Source organism: Rhipicephalus microplus, chromosome 1, assembly GCF_043290135.1.
Source record: "Rhipicephalus microplus isolate Deutch F79 chromosome 1, USDA_Rmic, whole genome shotgun sequence".
In the NCBI taxonomy this organism is placed as follows: domain Eukaryota; kingdom Metazoa; phylum Arthropoda; class Arachnida; order Ixodida; family Ixodidae; genus Rhipicephalus; species Rhipicephalus microplus.
The window spans coordinates 248,664,994-248,682,893 of record NC_134700.1 but is presented as its reverse complement, the minus strand read 5'-3'; the positions used below and the strand labels follow the sequence as shown (position 1 = coordinate 248,682,893).

Sequence of the window (17,900 nt, the reverse complement as noted above, 5' to 3'; positions counted from 1 at the left end):
ACTTTCACGGCGCTGTGTGCGCTGTTTTCTGGTCACATAAATCGTTCGAACCGTTCTGCCTCCCCTCCCCCTTTACCGTCCCTCGAACGCGAGTAGTTGGCGGTGTTTCTAAAACGTGTTTCAACATTCAACTCTTTTTGCGCATGTTGCACTTTTAACGCGCAGGCTGCCCCCCCTCCCCCCGTCGTAGAAAAGGTGCACTGGCTGCCGAGAGGATTGCGCGAGATACATTCTGTATTGTATTTTATGTGACACCGAACTGCACGACATGACCGATTTTACTACAGTCAGCCTTACTCGCTTTTTATGAGACGATCGGCACACATTCTTGCAGGTATATGCAACCCTTAACATGACTATTTTATAATAACGGATCAATGCTAGGGCACATGTGCCCGACGTTAGACGGAAGCGCGCGGTTTCATAACTTTAATGTCCTTGACTGAGTAGTTCAAACGTTTCTAATGAAGTTTGACTATTGCCCTAGCTGTCGTAAACGAATACCAGTGTTTAATCATCGCTTTTGTGATATATTGTAGCCAGTGTCTTGTGTACTTACATCACAAGTAAGCAAAATTCTGCCTGAAAGTACACGTGTCTTCACTTTTCATGCAACAAATACTTGCGGGTCTCAGCCTAACCACAATGCGTGATTTTAGTGTAGGCTTCATTCACAGTATAATGCAGTATGCATACAAACGTCTCGATGTGATTTCAACTCTGAAGCCTGGTAATTTTCAAAAATACTTTTTAGAATGAATACAAGCACTGACGGGCTCTTTATTTGTTTAGCAAGTGGCATCTAAAGTTGCTCTCAAGGTGGCACCTTTGTCAATTTCCAATAGAAGATACCAAAGGGTGTGCTTAATTTATCTAATGAAAGTGCAAGATTGAAGTTTGTGAACAGGAAATATTTGGCAACCACATTTTAGACACCACCCATTATGTCAACATAGTTCTACTTTCCTGGTCGCCACATCTGGAGAGGCAAAAAAAATAAGAGGCGAGCTGCTGGGAAAAGTAAGGAGCGGTGTGCTTTGTCTATGAGGAAGCAGTTCGAAAGGATGATTGGGCCATCAGGCAACCTTGCTTCCCTGTGTGGTGTGCACTATGGTTTCCTGTTGTAGGGTGTGAAGCCTTTTGAATGACTTGAGAGGAATTACCTTGTACAACACCTTGGTCTTGGTCAAGCCTTGAACTAGCATGCTTAGCCTTCGTTTGCTATAATGAATAATTTTTGGGTGCCTGGCAGTGCTGACAGGGAAATGGATGGCTCTTGGTTAACCTTCAAAACTTGTGTTCTGTACACATGCGCCTGAATTTAAGTGCATGGGTGTTTTTACATTTGGCTGTCATAACTGTTGTCACACCTTTCATTTTGTGCCCACTGGTACCAAAGCGGGTATACATTTTTTGGAACATGTTAAGCATGCTGGAATACATCGAGTGAGTTCAGCTTTCTTAAAGCGCAAAAATTAAAGCACTTTTTACGTGCAACTTTCTTTAGCTTTGTGCCTTGTTTTCACATGCAATTAGTATTTCTTTATTTCCTTAATGTACCTTTCGACGCATTGTATTCGTATTTAGTCTCTTTCCTGCTAACTTAGGCTGCTGTGCGTATGTGCCTTAATAGATGACTTAAGCGGCTGAATGAGCTAAAATGAAACCGCATTTTCAAGTGGGCAGGCCGTCACGTATGACAGCTCTCATTGTTTTAGCTGCTTGTGTACCTCTGGTGACTATGTCTTTCAGGTTTTCACAGAAGCACAGAGAGATGCACTTTGTAAAGGCGCAGAAAACAATATTATCTGTATAGTCCTCGCACGTAGCCACCACCACAATGGGTAGCACTGTCCAGAAGTGTTAAAACCTATCTGCTGTTTAGAAACAAACTGAACATGAGTGTGCACGATTGGACATTTTGTGCTTTGTTGCAGAGCACACATTCATTAGGGTATTTGCTGCCCTTTGTCAGGCTATAATAAGGCTGTGTATAAATTATCAGTAGCCCTACCTTTTCATTTCCGTTTTTTTCCTAAAAATGTTTCAGTACTACTGAATAATAATTCAGCAAAAAATGCAAGAACGGTGTTTTTTTTTCTTTTACTCAGTAGACTGTCTGCTATCGAGTAAAGGAAGTGAGGAAGCACTCTATGGCAGCACAGTCACAAGTTGCGTTCTGCAGAAGATGACATTAGGTTCTCCATCTGCCATGGTGATAAGGGCTGAAGCGCGAGCACAAAGGTGCTAGACGAAACGTTAAACGAAAGGCGAAGCAAGGCAAGCAAAGAGGACAACACGAGCGCTGATTCTAGCACCATGGATTCTAACCAACTAGCCCAAATAGCCGTTCTTCTCCATTTTCCTTCTAGTAACAAGCTGCTTTACACATTGCATTCATATTTTTGAAAAGCAATATGAATCTGGATTAGTGCAGTATGGAAGGAGGAGATGTCACATGCATGAGCATTCAAACAAGGTTCAGAAAAAAACAGGCTAGCAATAGTCAATTGGTCCTTCATCGTACTGATTGTGGTTGCCAGTTAAAGATAAGACTTTCTTGTCAAAATACCGTGACGAATGCAAGCAACTCATTTCTGATACTTATTATTTACACAATAGCGGCGAGCTGTGTGTAAATTTCTTATCAATGTCCCCCTTCCCAAAGGAGGTAGCGTTCTTCTCCTATTGATCACTTTTATCACCTTTGCACAAGCTGTTTCATTTTTTCTGGTCTTTCATTGAGATAGTAACAAAGTATATATGCTGACGGGAAGAATGAAACACATTTGATTGTTAGCAACGGGGTCTGCGAACTTTGTCCTTTCATTTAGTGTTGTTTCTGTGCTCGAAATTGGAAGGTGACAATTTCGGAAGTGAGATAAGTGTGATGTACGGTTAGCTAAGCATCTCAACCCGGTCCTTATACTGTGTTTTTAAATGTTAGTATGTTTAACTTAGTTGGAGTAACACATTGGCTCCTTTTTCACGTGTTGACAGATTTTCGACCTCCTGTATGACTTACTTAAGGTGCTGCCAAGCCCTTTCCATGTCGTAAAAAATATTTGCAATGGTTCTCACATTTTTTATTTGGTTTTTAATGCAGGAACGCTACGCCTCACCAGCTGGTGCACAGTGATCCCCGTTTTGTGGAGTAAATTGAAGCCAACAGCATGGCGACTGAAGAAAAGGCGGCCACGTTTGGTGCAGCGGACTATGCAGTGTTCACAGTGATGCTTGTAGTGTCATCGCTTATTGGCATTTACTATCGGTTTACGGGTGACCGGCAGCGGACAGCACGCGAATACTTAGTGGCAAACAAGAACATGTCTGTGGTGCCTGTGGCGTTCTCGCTCATGGCAAGCTTCGTGTCCGCCGTTACGCTGCTGGGTGTGCCTTCAGAGAATTACTTCTACGGCACCCAGTTTGTTGTTATCAACATTGCTTACATCTTTGGCACACCGATCGCTGCCTACGTTTTTCTGCCTGTGTTCTACAAGCTTCAAGTCATCAGTGTTTATGAGGTTAGTCAGGTTCACCTCGAGTGCTGATAACATGTGGTTGTGTTTATGACATACCCTCTCCAATTGAGTTCTCCTCACTTTTCATCAGTTTGGGATGCCAGTCAAAATTCTATGCCTGCATTTTAATTGTGGTTGATGAAATCGCTTGCATCTAAAAATTCTTTTAGCTGAGCTCTGAATTTAATAATGTGCTGTTAGAAATTGGGAAGCATATTTTTGATGTAGCCTACCCAGCAACACTTTTGAATATAATAAACACCTTCTTTGCCTCTTAACAATAGTCTTCTATGACTGATATCAGTTCTGTTCATGCTGTAGAGAGCCTGCACATTTGCCCTGTGGACAAACTGCTCTTTTCTTGAATTAATTACTTGAAGCATCCATCATTTATTGTGCATAGCACTTTTACACACCGCGATCATTTCTGGGATTGTTCTATGCATCATAACTAAGCATAAACAGTTGGCTGTTAGGTCATGCTCCTGTTTGGTAGTAAACGTTCTTGTCTGGTAGTAAAAAATGATGACAATGTGTCAAAACTGTAATCTTCAGTGCTGAGCACCTCAATCTCATGGTCACGCTGGTTATACAAAGCTCAGTGGACTTATTGATCAATCGTGTTAGGCATCATTTGGCTCTAGTAAGGTCGTGTAGCTTTTGAGCACAGTTTTAACTGTAAAAATGAAGGGTAGAGGCATGCAAGGGTGCTAGAATGGTAGCATTTGATCACGGGAAACTAGATTAGTACTAATATACAAAATTTTAAAAATTAAGTTTTAAACAGCCTATTATACTATCAGGATACAAGAGAGGCTCACTCAAGAAGTACATATATAGCTGCAATATAAAAAGGCAGTCATTATAAAATGTTACATTACACCTTTTTTTATTATGTATTATTATGGCATCACTCGAAAATCGCCTTTATTCTTTTTCAGTACTTGGAGAGAAGATTTGGGAAGGCTACCCGTCTGACTATGTCAGCTACATTTGTTATACAAATGGTGAGACTTGCATTTATGCAAATATTTTGACCTTCTGCTCAAGGTGGTTTATTACTCTCAGGTTACTTAGGGTAGACCCGAATGTGAAATGGTAATGGAAGGCATGCAGTGCCACGTGGAGTCTTGAACGGTATGGCTAAGTTGGTGTAGCAGAATACACATTCTCTCTCTAGCCCTCCCCACAAACACATGCATGCCTTTTGAGACAGAGCTCACATTTGGTTTGTGTTCGACTCCTGAGCAGGACTCTTGTGCTCTTACGTGCTGTAATGGCTGAAATAATGTATTTTCATGCTCGAGACAGTGTGGGCGTGTGCCTTGTATAATCCTTTAATTCCTGAAATATGCAACTGCCGAGCAAAATAGAAATTGATTTAATTTTCCAGCTTTAAATAGCAACCTTTAATTGATTTCTAGTTAAATGATCTAAAATGCAACATTAATGCATACTTTTATGTAGGTAGTAAATTCTCCATATGCCAGAAAAGTGAGAACCTTGAGACAAAAAATGCACTTTAGAACTACGTAAGGTGTTGTGTGCCACTTCTTGAGTGCATACATACCAAATAAACAAAGTTACTGAAAATAGAACTTAGGTCACCAAGGCGAGGAAAAAAAAACGAATAAGTGAGAGCTGTTACACGCACTGATCGCTTTCCGCTATCAGATCCAAAACAATTGGTTCTAGCTTGAAATACCTTAGACAAGACAGTGATAAATTTTTCATGCTGAAAGCTACAGGCCCCGTGAGTACTTGACAGTCAGCATTAAAGGTGGAACGCATTTCGCGACTTACTTGCTCGAAGTTTTTCGGTATGTTGCAAATTCTCGACATTCGGCAGTAAAGGGATAAGAGCGCATTAAAATTAGGTAAATATTGAACACTAAGATATGTAGTTGTCTCAAGTAATAACTCTGTTACTAATGCACTAGGGTTCTGCTTTGCTGTCTACAGTCAGTGTAAGTTTGTGCTGCTTCATGTTTCAAATTAATGCTACTTTAGATTCTCAACTCTTTTCAAATTCGATTTGAACTCTGCAACTTATGAATACCTTTCTGACTAAGATTTTTAAGCAGGAGGTATTACTTACTGCAAGTATAATTAGCTTGTGACAGTCAAGCATTCATATTGACGTTTTTTTTTTTTAATTATCATCGCAGGTACTCTACATGTCGGTCGTGTTGTATGCACCAGCCGTGGCCCTGAGTGCTGTCACTGGCATATCAAAATGGCTTTCTATTATCTCTGTAGGCTTGGTCTGCACATTTTATTGCACTATTGTGAGTACATCTTTATTGCCATGTGGACAAGTTATCATCGGGATGTCTGTCTTGTGGGTTTATTGGGGAGACCTGTCAAAAGAGGAGAGGGGGACAATCTAATCAATGCAGTTTGCAGTACCTTTCATGTAGCATAAGTCATTCTGACCTTTCCCTTTTATTTCTGTACCTCATTGCATGCATATCTGTGTGTATTGTGAGTGCAAAAGTTGGCCTAGCATGGAAGCTATAAGAAAAGTTTCTCCCGTGAGAACTAGTGCAAAGCAGATCTCAAAAGCACCAGGCGTAGCTCTCCGATCTTCCCAGTAATACAGTGTTTATGGTGCTTTGCTAGTGTCCTGAAGAACATGGATTTAGCCCTGGCCTGGTGATGGCATTTCAATGGAGAGGTAATGCTAGAGGCCCATGCCTTGTGCAATATCAGTGCACATTGAAAGACCACAGCTGTGCAACGTTATCCAAAGTCTTCTACTACTTATCACTTACAACCTGACTTGCTATGGGATGCTAAATGCCATGAACCAAACAACCAACCATAGTTCTCATGGTAGCCATCACACTGTGCTTCTGGGATGCTACAGCTAATCCAAGGGGCCATTTATTAAGGCTGTGTGAAGCACTTCAAGAGTGACTATCTCACGTCTTTTGAAACAGGCTATTTGACACAAATGGTACTCCTTGCTGATTTATATCCATAGAAATAGCAGACAGAGAAATCTTGCAATAGATGCCCATTTGTGTCTCAGTAGTGCCATTTCGATAGTTCCCATTTAATTACAGATTAGTTTATATGTCGCAGTCACAAATTTGAGTCCTTTCAACAAAGCTATTTTAAACATTAATTTTCCCCAATGTCGGTAGTGAAGTGTGTACCTTCGTGTTTTGTGTAGCCTTCTGTAAACATTTACGAGGAATGCTTTGAAAGATGATTCAGCACACAATGCTGATGTATTTTGACGAAAGATTGCTTTCAACCTTTTCTGAATAAATCATTATTGCACCATGTTCTGAATTTCGGTAATGTGCAAGTACTCTGGTGCATGTGTACAACCATGCGTCCAAGCATGTCTGGAGTGGAGATATCTTTAACTTCTTCTTTCTCCATTCTTTTTCTTAGGGTGGCATGAAAGCTGTTCTGTGGACTGACCTGTTCCAGTCAATACTCATGTTTCTTTCTATGTTTGCTGTTGTTGGTGTGGGCACGTATAACATGGGCGGTGTCTACAATGTCTGGAATGAAGCGCTCGCTGGAGGAAGGATAGAGTTCTTAAAGTAAGCATTCTTCTAAGTTGTTTGGTGTTGCTACTGTTAGCACCTTTCTTAATGCATACTAACTGCATATTTAGTAATGAATTTTTTTTTCAAGTGGCATGTTAACAAATATTTTTACAAATTTTCATTTAATGTAATATGTACTATACAATATGACCTGTGGTGACATAAATGATGCAGATGTTATGGGCTTTTCAAGAAAGGGGGTTGATGCTGACTTTATCCTGATGGACGTCTTTTACCATTAACAAATGTTGTACAATTTGAAAAGTGGTATGTAAATATGCATTGGCACTGATTGTGTTCATGCAATTAATTAAATATTATCCTGACTTCGCTTCAAATGTCGCCCTAGCCATTGATGTCTTTGTGCTCTATGACTGAATTCTTTAAAGGTCTGCTTACATGTTTTGCTGCCGTGAAACAGTTTTGGTCGTGTAAAGTACTCACAGATTGAAACGGCAATCGAGGGCTAAGTAAAGAGTGCAATTTCGTTTGGACCTTCTTCAGTTCAGTGCTCATTGGAACGCATATGTCCGAGTAAATATTACCTTTTGAAACCATATTCGTGGAAACATGACATCATCTCAAACAGTTGCGCATAACAGTTGGTATACTAAAAAATGTGATGCCGCCTTTGAATCCATGAGCACTGTATATCAGTCTATTGACTGATCAGGCCACATGATTGAGGCATGTGAAAGATGTATACTATAGCTATTTTTTGCAGTGGCTAGACCTTTGTGGGACATATTTCACAAATTACATTTAATGACCAAACTTTTTTTTCTTATAAATTAAGGTAATGCATGTCAGCAGTAGTAGAAAACTAAGTAGTTCAACAAGCTGGCTTGTCACAATTCAGTTTTGGTACAAGCCGTATTTTTGTTTATGAAGATTTTGTGGTTACCTCTATTATCATTTCTTTTACACCTTCTTTCACAGCTTTGACCCAGACCCGACTGTGCGCCACACTGTATGGACTCTGGCCATTGGAGGCATCTTTGTTTACGTGTCTCTCTACGGCGTCAATCAAGCACAAGTTCAGCGGCTCATGACAGTCAGCACGCTCAAGAAAGCACAGCTGTATGTGCAAACTGTTCTGCTTTTGCACACTTGTAGCATCACTAGCCACTAGCCGCACGTGTGCACTGACTAAAACCTTCTGCTTTTCTCTTGGCTTCCTTCCCTTACACAGCCTAAGCACTCCTTGGCTTCCGTGTTTTAATGTCTGTGATTCTGTGGTAGCGTCATAGTCACAAAATTTGTTGCATAAGGGCTGGTGTGCTGTGCACTTGCCAAACCTTTTACATGCAGGCATTCAAACAGCCACCAGCTTTTTCTCAAACACTGATCAGGGCACACGATTATCTGGTGTGAGCCTGAGAGAGTGTCAAATGAAAAGTAAGAGTTCAATAAGCAAGCCCACATTAGCTATTTATTGTAAAGTAATAAAATGAGCTTTTTTTTTTTTCGTGCCTTTAGATACTTTTGCGTCTCTTTTGGGATACATGTACAATCCTTTGCGGACACTTGTAGTACAATTCAATGTTTGTGAGTGTGAAACCTTGCTGCAGGTGTGCTCGAAGGAGACTTTGACAGTTGATGTGCGGTATCTTCAGTGGTGCCTCTAGTTATAGCATTCTGTAGCTGAGCGTAAAGTTGGAGATATGATCACCAGCCAAGATGGCCATGGGATGGCTTCTGAGGTACATACCTACACATGTTGAAGAACCCTGGCTGTATAAAATTTATTGCTTTCCGGTATGTTACTTCTCACGACCTTTGTATTGCTTTGTGATGTTCAACCAAACTACTTAAGGTTCATTTCTGTGACTAATATACAACAGATGTGTTACTATGAGAAATTATAATACTTTCGTGGCTTTTTATCATTTCAGAGCACTCTTCATCAACTGGCCCATTGTTTCAGCACTTAGCTTGGTTACGAGCTTTGCCGGTATTGTGATGTACGCAAACTTCAGACACTGTGATCCGTTGTTGTCTGGCAAGATTACCAAAACAGATCAGGTATGTTTTTCCTTTTAGCATGGCAAAAAATTTTCTAGGCATTATATTTATTATATCTTCAAATGGCAATTGTGGGAGGACCATTTGAAATATCTGTGTGTCTTTTCTCACACTGTTGAGTCTGTAGTATTCAATGTATGCGACAGTTTAGGGTCATGTAATGTGTGTGACTTAGTGAAATTTCTTCTAAATTGTAGTTTTGGAGCAGGATAAAACAGATGACCGCTGTTTTGGGCATTTGTTGCAGTTTAAAGTGCCTGTTCTCCTACTACAATTACTAGACGTTGCTGGAGCACAGTTCTTCTCAATGTCCAAGAAATCTCTGTTATATGTTTTGTCATTGTGATTTTTATTATATATATATGTCATAGGTTTGCCAAAATATGAAAAGTAAGGTGTTCTGTCAAATGCTTACAGAAAACCTTTTTATAGCATGTTTATTCCTTCTGTGTATTTTCGATGATGTACTACTTGTAGACACGGGCTAAGAGATTGCGGTTTAAATTCAGTAAGCAGGATCACTTTGAAGGAACTACCCTACAAATGCTTTTGAAAGTAGAGCGAATGTTGACATTGTTGTAATAGTACTAAAAATGTATGTATGTGACTTGGTGAAGCTGTTTATGTGGTACAATCTTTATGTGTGTTGCTTCAGTTGCATAGCTATCTTTAGATGTTTTCTGGCACCATTGTGGGATGTATGTATTCTTTAAATAATAATGCACATGTTCCATTGAATGAGTCTTGGAGAGCAGCTCCGCCATCCATGCACACGATGCAAGTGTGCTTCTTTAGCTTGCTTAAATATAATGAGTGGAGTGCACTATGTATTCAGATATGGTATCATCATTAATTGATATGTACACCAGAAAGCAATGATCAGGATGCCTGATGCACAATTACTTGTCAACGTTGCGTACAGTTGCTAGTTAACTGGTATTAAAGCATGTTGTGTTTCTACGGTACGTACTGTTTGCAGCCTGAATTCAGTTGTTGCTAAAAATTAGGGCAACCATAAAAACACAGAAACACATGCTATTTAAACTTTCCAGTTGAGTTTGACTTGTTTCCATCCGAATTTTATGCTACGAAGTTATGTTCATTGAGCCACCACTGAGTGCATCCTAGCAATGCCAAAGAGCTGCTGGAGGGAAAAGCCAAAGCTTGAATCCAGGTGAATAGTCTCTGTGTCAGTCACTGTCGCGAGTGAAAAAGCGGAAACGGCCACACCTTATCTGCGGCAGGATTAACGCTGTGTACCTTCAAGCTGTTGTCAAAAAGAGAATGATCTTGGCAGGGGCAATTTGAAACATAGATGAGATACCTGTAGTGCGGGCTACGACCCCTAGCTTGTTAGCTTACGATATTTGTCTTCCTTTATGTACAACAGCCATGTAATCCTTCCCACCCACCCCTTCATTTCTTTCGTCTGCAGTCTTTCAGAGTGCTGTAAGAAATGCAGGGGAAGCATCCTGAACTCCACTTCTCTTTCTCGGAAAGCAATTATTTTGTGAGAAATGCTAAAGAATATATGGTTATAGATAATTTAGGGATTACCTAGTTTAGCAATAAAGAGAGAAAGAAGGAAGGGAAGGCAGGGAGTTCAGCAAGACCCTCTAAAATATAATGGCTAAGGTGAATGACCCATTGATGCTTTCAGAAACAGTGTCCATCTAAAAATTAATGCTCAGAGAGTTCGCAGCATTTAATGAACTTGTGGGTGACTGCACGAAAGGGCTCATGCATGATGTATCAACGCATGTCCGTACTAGTTAGAATTGGTACCAAACTGATTTGAACTACTTAATTCACAAACTGCATGAAAAAATAAATGGACTTGTAGGAACTTACTATTGTGCTTTTTCCTCAACTCCACTAGGTGCTGCCCTATTTTGTGATGCTCAGTATGGGAGGTGTGCAAGGACTCCCTGGGCTCTTTGTGGCTGGGATTTTCAGTGGAGCTCTCAGTACGGTCTCGTCAGCTGTGAATTCCTTGGCAGCTGTCTTGCTAGAGGACTTCGTGCGGCCCTTTTGCATTTCCCAGAAGACCTACGACAAACACGCATCACTCATTCTCAAAGTTCTGGGTGAGCACTTTCAGATGTGCAATTGCTGTGCAGTATGGATTTGTTTTACTCAACTTTGAACTGCGAAAATGTTGTTTGATGTACAGTTACCGTATTTACTCGATTCTACCGCGCCCTCGATTGTAACGCGCACCCGATTTCCACCGCGAAAAAAAAAAAAAAAACGTAAGACATCGATTGCAACGCGCACCCATTTTTTTTTTTTTTTTTGCTGGCCCGCACGATCACACCACTCGAAAAAACGATTCCTTTCGGGATTGTCTTCCATTTAAATATGAGGTACGGGTGAAGCTTGTGCCCATCTGACGTGTAACAGAGCATTGCCGTCACTGTAGTTTTACCGTGGACCGATGTCAGCACGCGAACTTGCTTCGCCCCCTTCTTCTCGACAGTTGTGGTGCCAGGCATGTCGAAGTAAAGAGGCGTCTGATCGGCATTCCAGATTTGCCCAAGCAGGTAGCCGTTGTTGCGCCGCAAGTTTAGGACGAACCTCTGAAAACTGTAAAGCTTTTCATCGTACTTCTCCGCAAAAGTTTTCGCATATGCATGTTCCCCTTCGGAGGGAAGAGCCTTTCCTCTTCATATAGTTAATTAGCCAGCACCTGCTCGCTTTAAACAGGCTCCGCATTAGACTTTTTTCTAAGACTAATTGCATAGCCCGCACTTGGAGCAGTTCTGTCGTCATGGGCCGCTGTGCCACTCGCTCCTCAAGCACATACTCGCGGAGCAGCTCTTCAATTTGCGGAAACCGACCCTGCTGTGGTTCACTGATGCCTTTGCGTGAAGCTTTGCTGTCGACAATCTTCTGCTTTTGTTTCCGCCGGTCCCGCACGCACGTTTCGAGAAGGACCGCGATGCGGCCCGATTTCCGTCCGTTTCTGCACACGCGATGACTTTTCTTTTAAAAGCGGCATCGTGGTGCACTCGAGTTTTTGGAGTCGGCCCTTCCACGTCGTCGATGCTAATGCACTACTAGATGACGAACTCCTCAGCACACGTACGAAGTGCCGCACATGGTAAACACATAGGCAGAAATAGCCGACGCACCATGCCGACGCACGTAGGGGGCGGCCATTTTGGATTTGCGATGGCAATAGATTGACCGTAATTTTTTTGTTCGTACTCGGTTCTAACGCGCATGCGATTTATGAACTCACTTAACCGGAAAATAGGTGCGCGTTAGATTCGAGTAATTACGGTATACCCGTTTATAAGAGGCATGTTCCGGGCACCAATTCTTGTCTTTTATAAAGAGATGTCTCTGTACTTGTATGCATTGTCTTATCAACCCATATTTTGCTGCAGGCACACTGGTGTCTTTTATACCTATTCGTCCCTTATAAAGGGGTTCAACTGTAAAACACTTACATACCAAGGACAAATAGCGGTATGAGAAGGGAACAGACTGGCAACTGCGTTTTGTTATGATTCTGAACTATGCTGCTTTAATATGTTACAAATGATAAGATTTAGTGCAAGCTAAGAAAATACAGTGGGTGCACGTGCACATAGCTAAGCTCAGTCTTGGTTGCAGCAGCAACACTACATCGGCCTACACATAACCACAATGCAGCTCAATTGATTTTCTTGTAAATATTTCAAAGCTGTCACTGGCTACAGTGGATCCTATCATTTGTTTAGTTATTTATTTATTTATTTATTTATTTACAAATACTACCAGCCCTTACACAGTTCTTTTACAGGAGTGGAAAATAAATATACTAGTCATTAATTTGGAAACGGAACACACATTTTGCACAATCAAAAGTAACATGTAGGGACAAAATTTATTGTGCCGAGAGGTATATATGCTGATAATGCAGGATGATTCTCTTAGAACTGACCTACCTCAGTGGGCTGTTGTTTTGCTACAAGTTATCCAATTTTATTCTGTCTTGTGGCAAAGAACTTCAGAACAATGAAAAATCCATGGCCTTCCTTTTTTTTTTTGCTGTGCAACGCTAAAAAAAAAGAAAAAAAAAATCTAAAAATTATGCCATTCTGTGAAACATCATGCGAGGACGCCACAAAGCATGCTTGCGAGAGTGTAGTGTGCTTTATTTTACTCGTCGGCATAACGCGATGAACCCGACATTGCCAACTTCTACCGCTGCTCACTGGCATCAAAGCTGTGCCAAACAGCCATCCCTCTTTATATAGAATTTTTGATTGTGATTTCTCATTATTTTGTGTGTGTGTGTGTGTGTGTGTGCGTGTGCGTGTGTGTGTGTGTGTGTGTGTGTGTGTGTGCACCGTATAACAAAATGGCATTTGTAATCAGATTTTCATTTTTTTTGAATGACTTGCCGCAAAATGCAATAAAATGTGATATTTCGTAATAGAGCTAGAGCCCAGTGAGATAGATCCGCTTCAAAAAAATCGCCCTGTAGAATTAGAATTAATGTGCGCGACCTCCAGAAATGCCCCTGCTCCCTAATAATGTTTTAGGATTTGTAGCCCATGACCTGGGCTTTTTTAGTCTCACAAATCCAGTTAGGCTGTGGTTAGGGTGTGTTTGCTGAAGTAAAAACGAATATCCTCAGTTTGAGATTGGTATTAAAAAAAAGTTTTAGTTTTCTTTTTTCCCTCTTTGCTGCATTTTTAATACATTTTTAGTTGGCTTTTCATACTCCATCTTTATTTCTCTGCATGAATTTATTGCAGCTTTCTTCTTCGGCGTCCTGTGTGTACTGCTGACTGGTTTGGTGGAGCAACTGGGAGGCGTTCTGCAGGCATCCTTCATGATCTTTGGAGTGGTGGGTGGACCACTGCTCGGAGTCTTCACACTGGGTTTGCTGTGCCGCAAAGCCAATCAAGAGGTGTGTTTTTCCACAACCTCAGTTTCCTATTGCTATTTAATATGCGGAGGCTGCATAACTCCAGGTCAACAAAGTAAATGTGGAGTTATCTCAGTACTCTGGGCCCCCGCAGCAATATACTGCTTCAAATACTTAGTTTTAAGAGGGCCCTGAAACACTTTTTGAGCATTGTCATAAAATGCTGCTGATCAGTATTGAAGGCTCCCAAAAACAGGTGAGGCAAACGTCATAGCACAGCATGCAGCCTGGATTTTACAAGTGCTCAGCCAGCTAGCAATTACTCCCTTTCATTTCGACAAATAATGCCACATGTCCAAACGACTGCTCCATATACCTAAATTCACGGTCATTGGTCGATTTAAGCATCTGGGCCGCATAGTTACCATGGCTGCTACGTGCCTGCGCTCACGATCTCATTGAAAGTAAGTTGCTCGTTGATAGGAGCACGAGTTGAGGGAGGGAGGACGAGAGGAAATGTGCTCATGTGAGCATTATTTTATAGGCCACGGTGCAATGCAGAGTTGTACCTATGTACAACTCTGCATTGCACCGTGGCCGGCTGCATCAAATCCCGGCTGTAACACTGCATGCAGTTTACTTGAAGAAAAATTGACTCATAAGAACAACCTTTGTCCTATTACTATATTTGCAGGCAGCACTGTGTGGTCTTGTGGCGGGTCTCGTGATGGGCTTCTGGATCGCAATCGGGGCCACCGTATATGGTCTGAAGCCCGAGAGCCTTCCTCTTCTTGACGATGGCTGCCTGGTGTCTTCAGATGTCACAACTGCCTTTACAACCACTGTGTCCTATTTGTCAGAAAATACAACCACAGCTGCGATAAACATCTCTACTGAAAGCATAGTGTCGGACAATGCAACATCTGTAGGAGTCATCGTTGGTGATAGGTATGTGTGAAATGTCGATGTTTCAAGCATATTGTTCTACAGCGGTCAAAATGACCAGGACAAGAGTCAAAACACACACAGTTGCACTCGTGGTTTTCCATGCATTTCCTTACTGGTGTGCTGATCATTTCATTCAGTTTGAGGACATCTAACTCCTTCACATCCAATCATGCGTACTTAGCAAATTGACGATTTAAGAGAGTACAGCCACTTCGTGAATGCGAGTAGTGTTTGTGCTTTCAATTCTCTATATGTGAAGTAGGCATTGGGAAAGAAAAGGAGGTTTGAGAAAAAAAGAGAAAAACAACTAAATATTTTCTGCCTTTAGTCATAAGAGCACAGCTCAGTGCCTTTAGAGATGGGAAAGGGAAAGTAAATATGATAGCAAGAAGAACAGAAGTTAAAAGGAGGAAAAAAAGATTGGCAAGATAGTGTCTTGTCAGCGCAGGCGGGAGCATGAAAGCAAAGCCCTCAGCTATAGAGCCGCGAGGTCTGTAGGAGCTGCAACCTCGAGGAACGCTTGCAACGCCAGTATCTTTGGCAGTGCAGGAAAAAGGAAGTCCTCTGCAGTTGTCGCAGGGAGACCTAGCAGGTGATAGTTGCTCACTATCACACATTGTTCAGTGGCCAGATAAGAGCGGGAGTGAATGATACGCTCTAGCGTTTTGTCATTCCTACATTTGCTGCATGCAGGTGATGAGCTGGGACCGTTTGAATTTATTTATTTATTAGAATACCCTCAGGGCCCGTAGGGCATTACAGAGGGGGTGGGTACAACATATATAACACACAAGAAAAAAAGACAAAATAAAGAAACAAGTGTTAGATGCGCAAATCAGGAAGGTAACATAAGTCAACTAAAAATGTATAAGAATTCAAGCACATACAAGACAAAGATAGATAATGGAAACTGCGTATGGTTACAAGCATTGCTGAGAAATTGCAGTCTTGAATAACAAAGGGTCTGTTATTGATACAACGGAAGAGGGAAGGTGGTTCCAATCGGCGGCTGTTTTCGGTAAGAAGGCTGCTGAAAAGAATTTGGTGCGGCAAAACGGAATGGCAACCTTATGCTGATGATCAATGCGCGATGAGTGGTATGACGGTTGTGAAATGAGGTCTCGCTTCATTGATGGATTGTGAAAAAATATCTTATGAAAAAAATGCAGTCGCGCCAGTTTCCTCCGGACAGTTAAATTGGGTAGGTCAAGGTTAGATTTCATTTCTGATATGCTAGCAGTACGGGAATAATTAGAACAAATGAACCGAACTGAGCGGTTCTGAACAGATTCTAACGCGTTAATTAAATTTTGCTGCACGGGATCCCATATAGCGGACGCGTACTCAAGCTTTGGGCGAATTAGTGATCGGTATAATAGAATTTTGAGGGACAGCGGAGCGCGAGAAAAGTTGCGGCGTAAGTATCCTAGCGTTCGGTTAGCGTTATTACAGATGTAGGTAACATGCGTGTGCCAAGATAGATTGTTGGTAATGTAAACGCCGAGGTACTTATATGAAGAGACATGCTGGAGGGGAACGGCGTTAATTCTGTAGGTACAGAGGGAAGAAATAGATCGCCGGGTTATTGACATGCATTTAGATTTGTTAGAGTTGAGAGTCATAAGCCATTTATTGCACCAGGTTGAGACAGTGTCAAGGTCTGACTGTAGAAATTGGTTATCATATTCATTGTTTATTTCGCGGTAAATTACACAATCATTTGCAAATAACCTTATAGCGGAGTTAATGCTGTCTGGGAGATCATTAATATATATAAGAAAAAGTAAAGGGCCTAATACGGAACTTTGGGGTACGCCGGATGTTACTTTAGAAAGAGGTGAGTTATAGCCATTAGTTGTTACAAACTGAGTGCGATTAGTCAGAAAGCAGTCAATCCACTTAAGAATGTTCGGGTCAATGTTTAAGGCACTAATTTTCAGGAGGAGTAATTGGTGAGGTACTTTATCGAAAGCTTTTTGAAAGTCAAGAATACATACATGGCACAGGCCAGATGCTGCCGGTTCGCAGGTGAAGCAGCAGCCACCGCTCGAGTTTCTCCAACCCAGTCCCTGGTAGGGGTGGTGGCGGTTTGCCGTTTGCCAGCTGCATGTCAGGGTAGTCCGATAAAGCAAGTTTACAACCCGTCACCAAATGCTTGTAGAGATTGCGCGTCCACCAGCAACCACGCCCTTCGAGCGATGCAGCACGTCCCCCTCCACTCTCGTCCCTTCACCCTCCTTACGAAAGACAGTCTGGGCGTTTACTTTTTGCTTAATGAGCGTTCGACGGCTGTGACGTTATTCCAGGCATAATCCATGCAACAGAGACGGCCGCCTCATTGAATCTTCGCTTTAGCTGCCTTTGTTGCCAGCACTTGTGGGCAGAATGTACAATGCGTGGAGAGATGTTACCATGCGCGGGCCGATGTGATCAATTTGAATTTTATACTGAAAATGGCAGCAACGGCATTGCTGAAACCTCGTTGAAAATGTGTATATAATTGTGTCACAACAAAAGAAAATGTAAAGAATTATGGCAGCTTCACACAAGTGGTTCCAAGCCCGAAAGAAGAGTGGTGTTGAGTGGCCTCCTTTTCGTTTTTCTTTATATTTTATTATTTCTTCTCTTTCTCTCTGTTTTTTGTCTGCTTTTTTCATCCATTTCTACATATTTCTCTTTGTCTTAGGCACTGTTTTTATTTGGTAGTGAGGTTTTGCACGATGGAGTGCAAATTACTAATAGCTTACACAACTACGCTGTTAAAAAATGAGAAGCTTTCCCATTTTGTGACCTGGACGATCAGCGAAGCTGTTTATCGAATAACACTGATATGATATGGCTGACACCAATTTCGTGTGCAAGGCCAGGTTGTCTACGGCAGGACTGTTAACGTTCAATACGCATTGTCTTTCGCCCTCTTTTCTAAGGGCACTTGCGGAATGCCTTGGCCATATGCAACTTCGCTTTGAAATGAGA

The 17,900-nt window shown here is 41.6% G+C and overlaps 1 protein-coding gene across 4 annotated transcripts in view; it reads left to right on the top strand.

Annotated features, from left to right (window-relative positions):
• LOC119185850 (putative sodium-dependent multivitamin transporter) overlaps nt 1-17,900 on the top strand; it is a 41,732-nt gene that overhangs the window by 12,655 nt on the left and 11,177 nt on the right. For all 4 annotated transcript variants that reach the window (XM_075892803.1, XM_075892805.1, XM_075892806.1 and 1 more), the window contains exons 2-10: nt 3,107-3,524; nt 4,463-4,528; nt 5,690-5,809; nt 6,927-7,081; nt 8,027-8,167; nt 8,983-9,112; nt 10,992-11,199; nt 13,864-14,018; nt 14,671-14,924. In XM_075892803.1, the coding sequence (XP_075748918.1) occupies nt 3,174-3,524; nt 4,463-4,528; nt 5,690-5,809; nt 6,927-7,081; nt 8,027-8,167; nt 8,983-9,112; nt 10,992-11,199; nt 13,864-14,018; nt 14,671-14,924 (1,580 nt within the window). In that variant the 5' untranslated portion in view covers nt 3,107-3,173. The remainder of the gene's footprint in view (nt 1-3,106; nt 3,525-4,462; nt 4,529-5,689; nt 5,810-6,926; nt 7,082-8,026; nt 8,168-8,982; nt 9,113-10,991; nt 11,200-13,863; nt 14,019-14,670; nt 14,925-17,900) is intronic.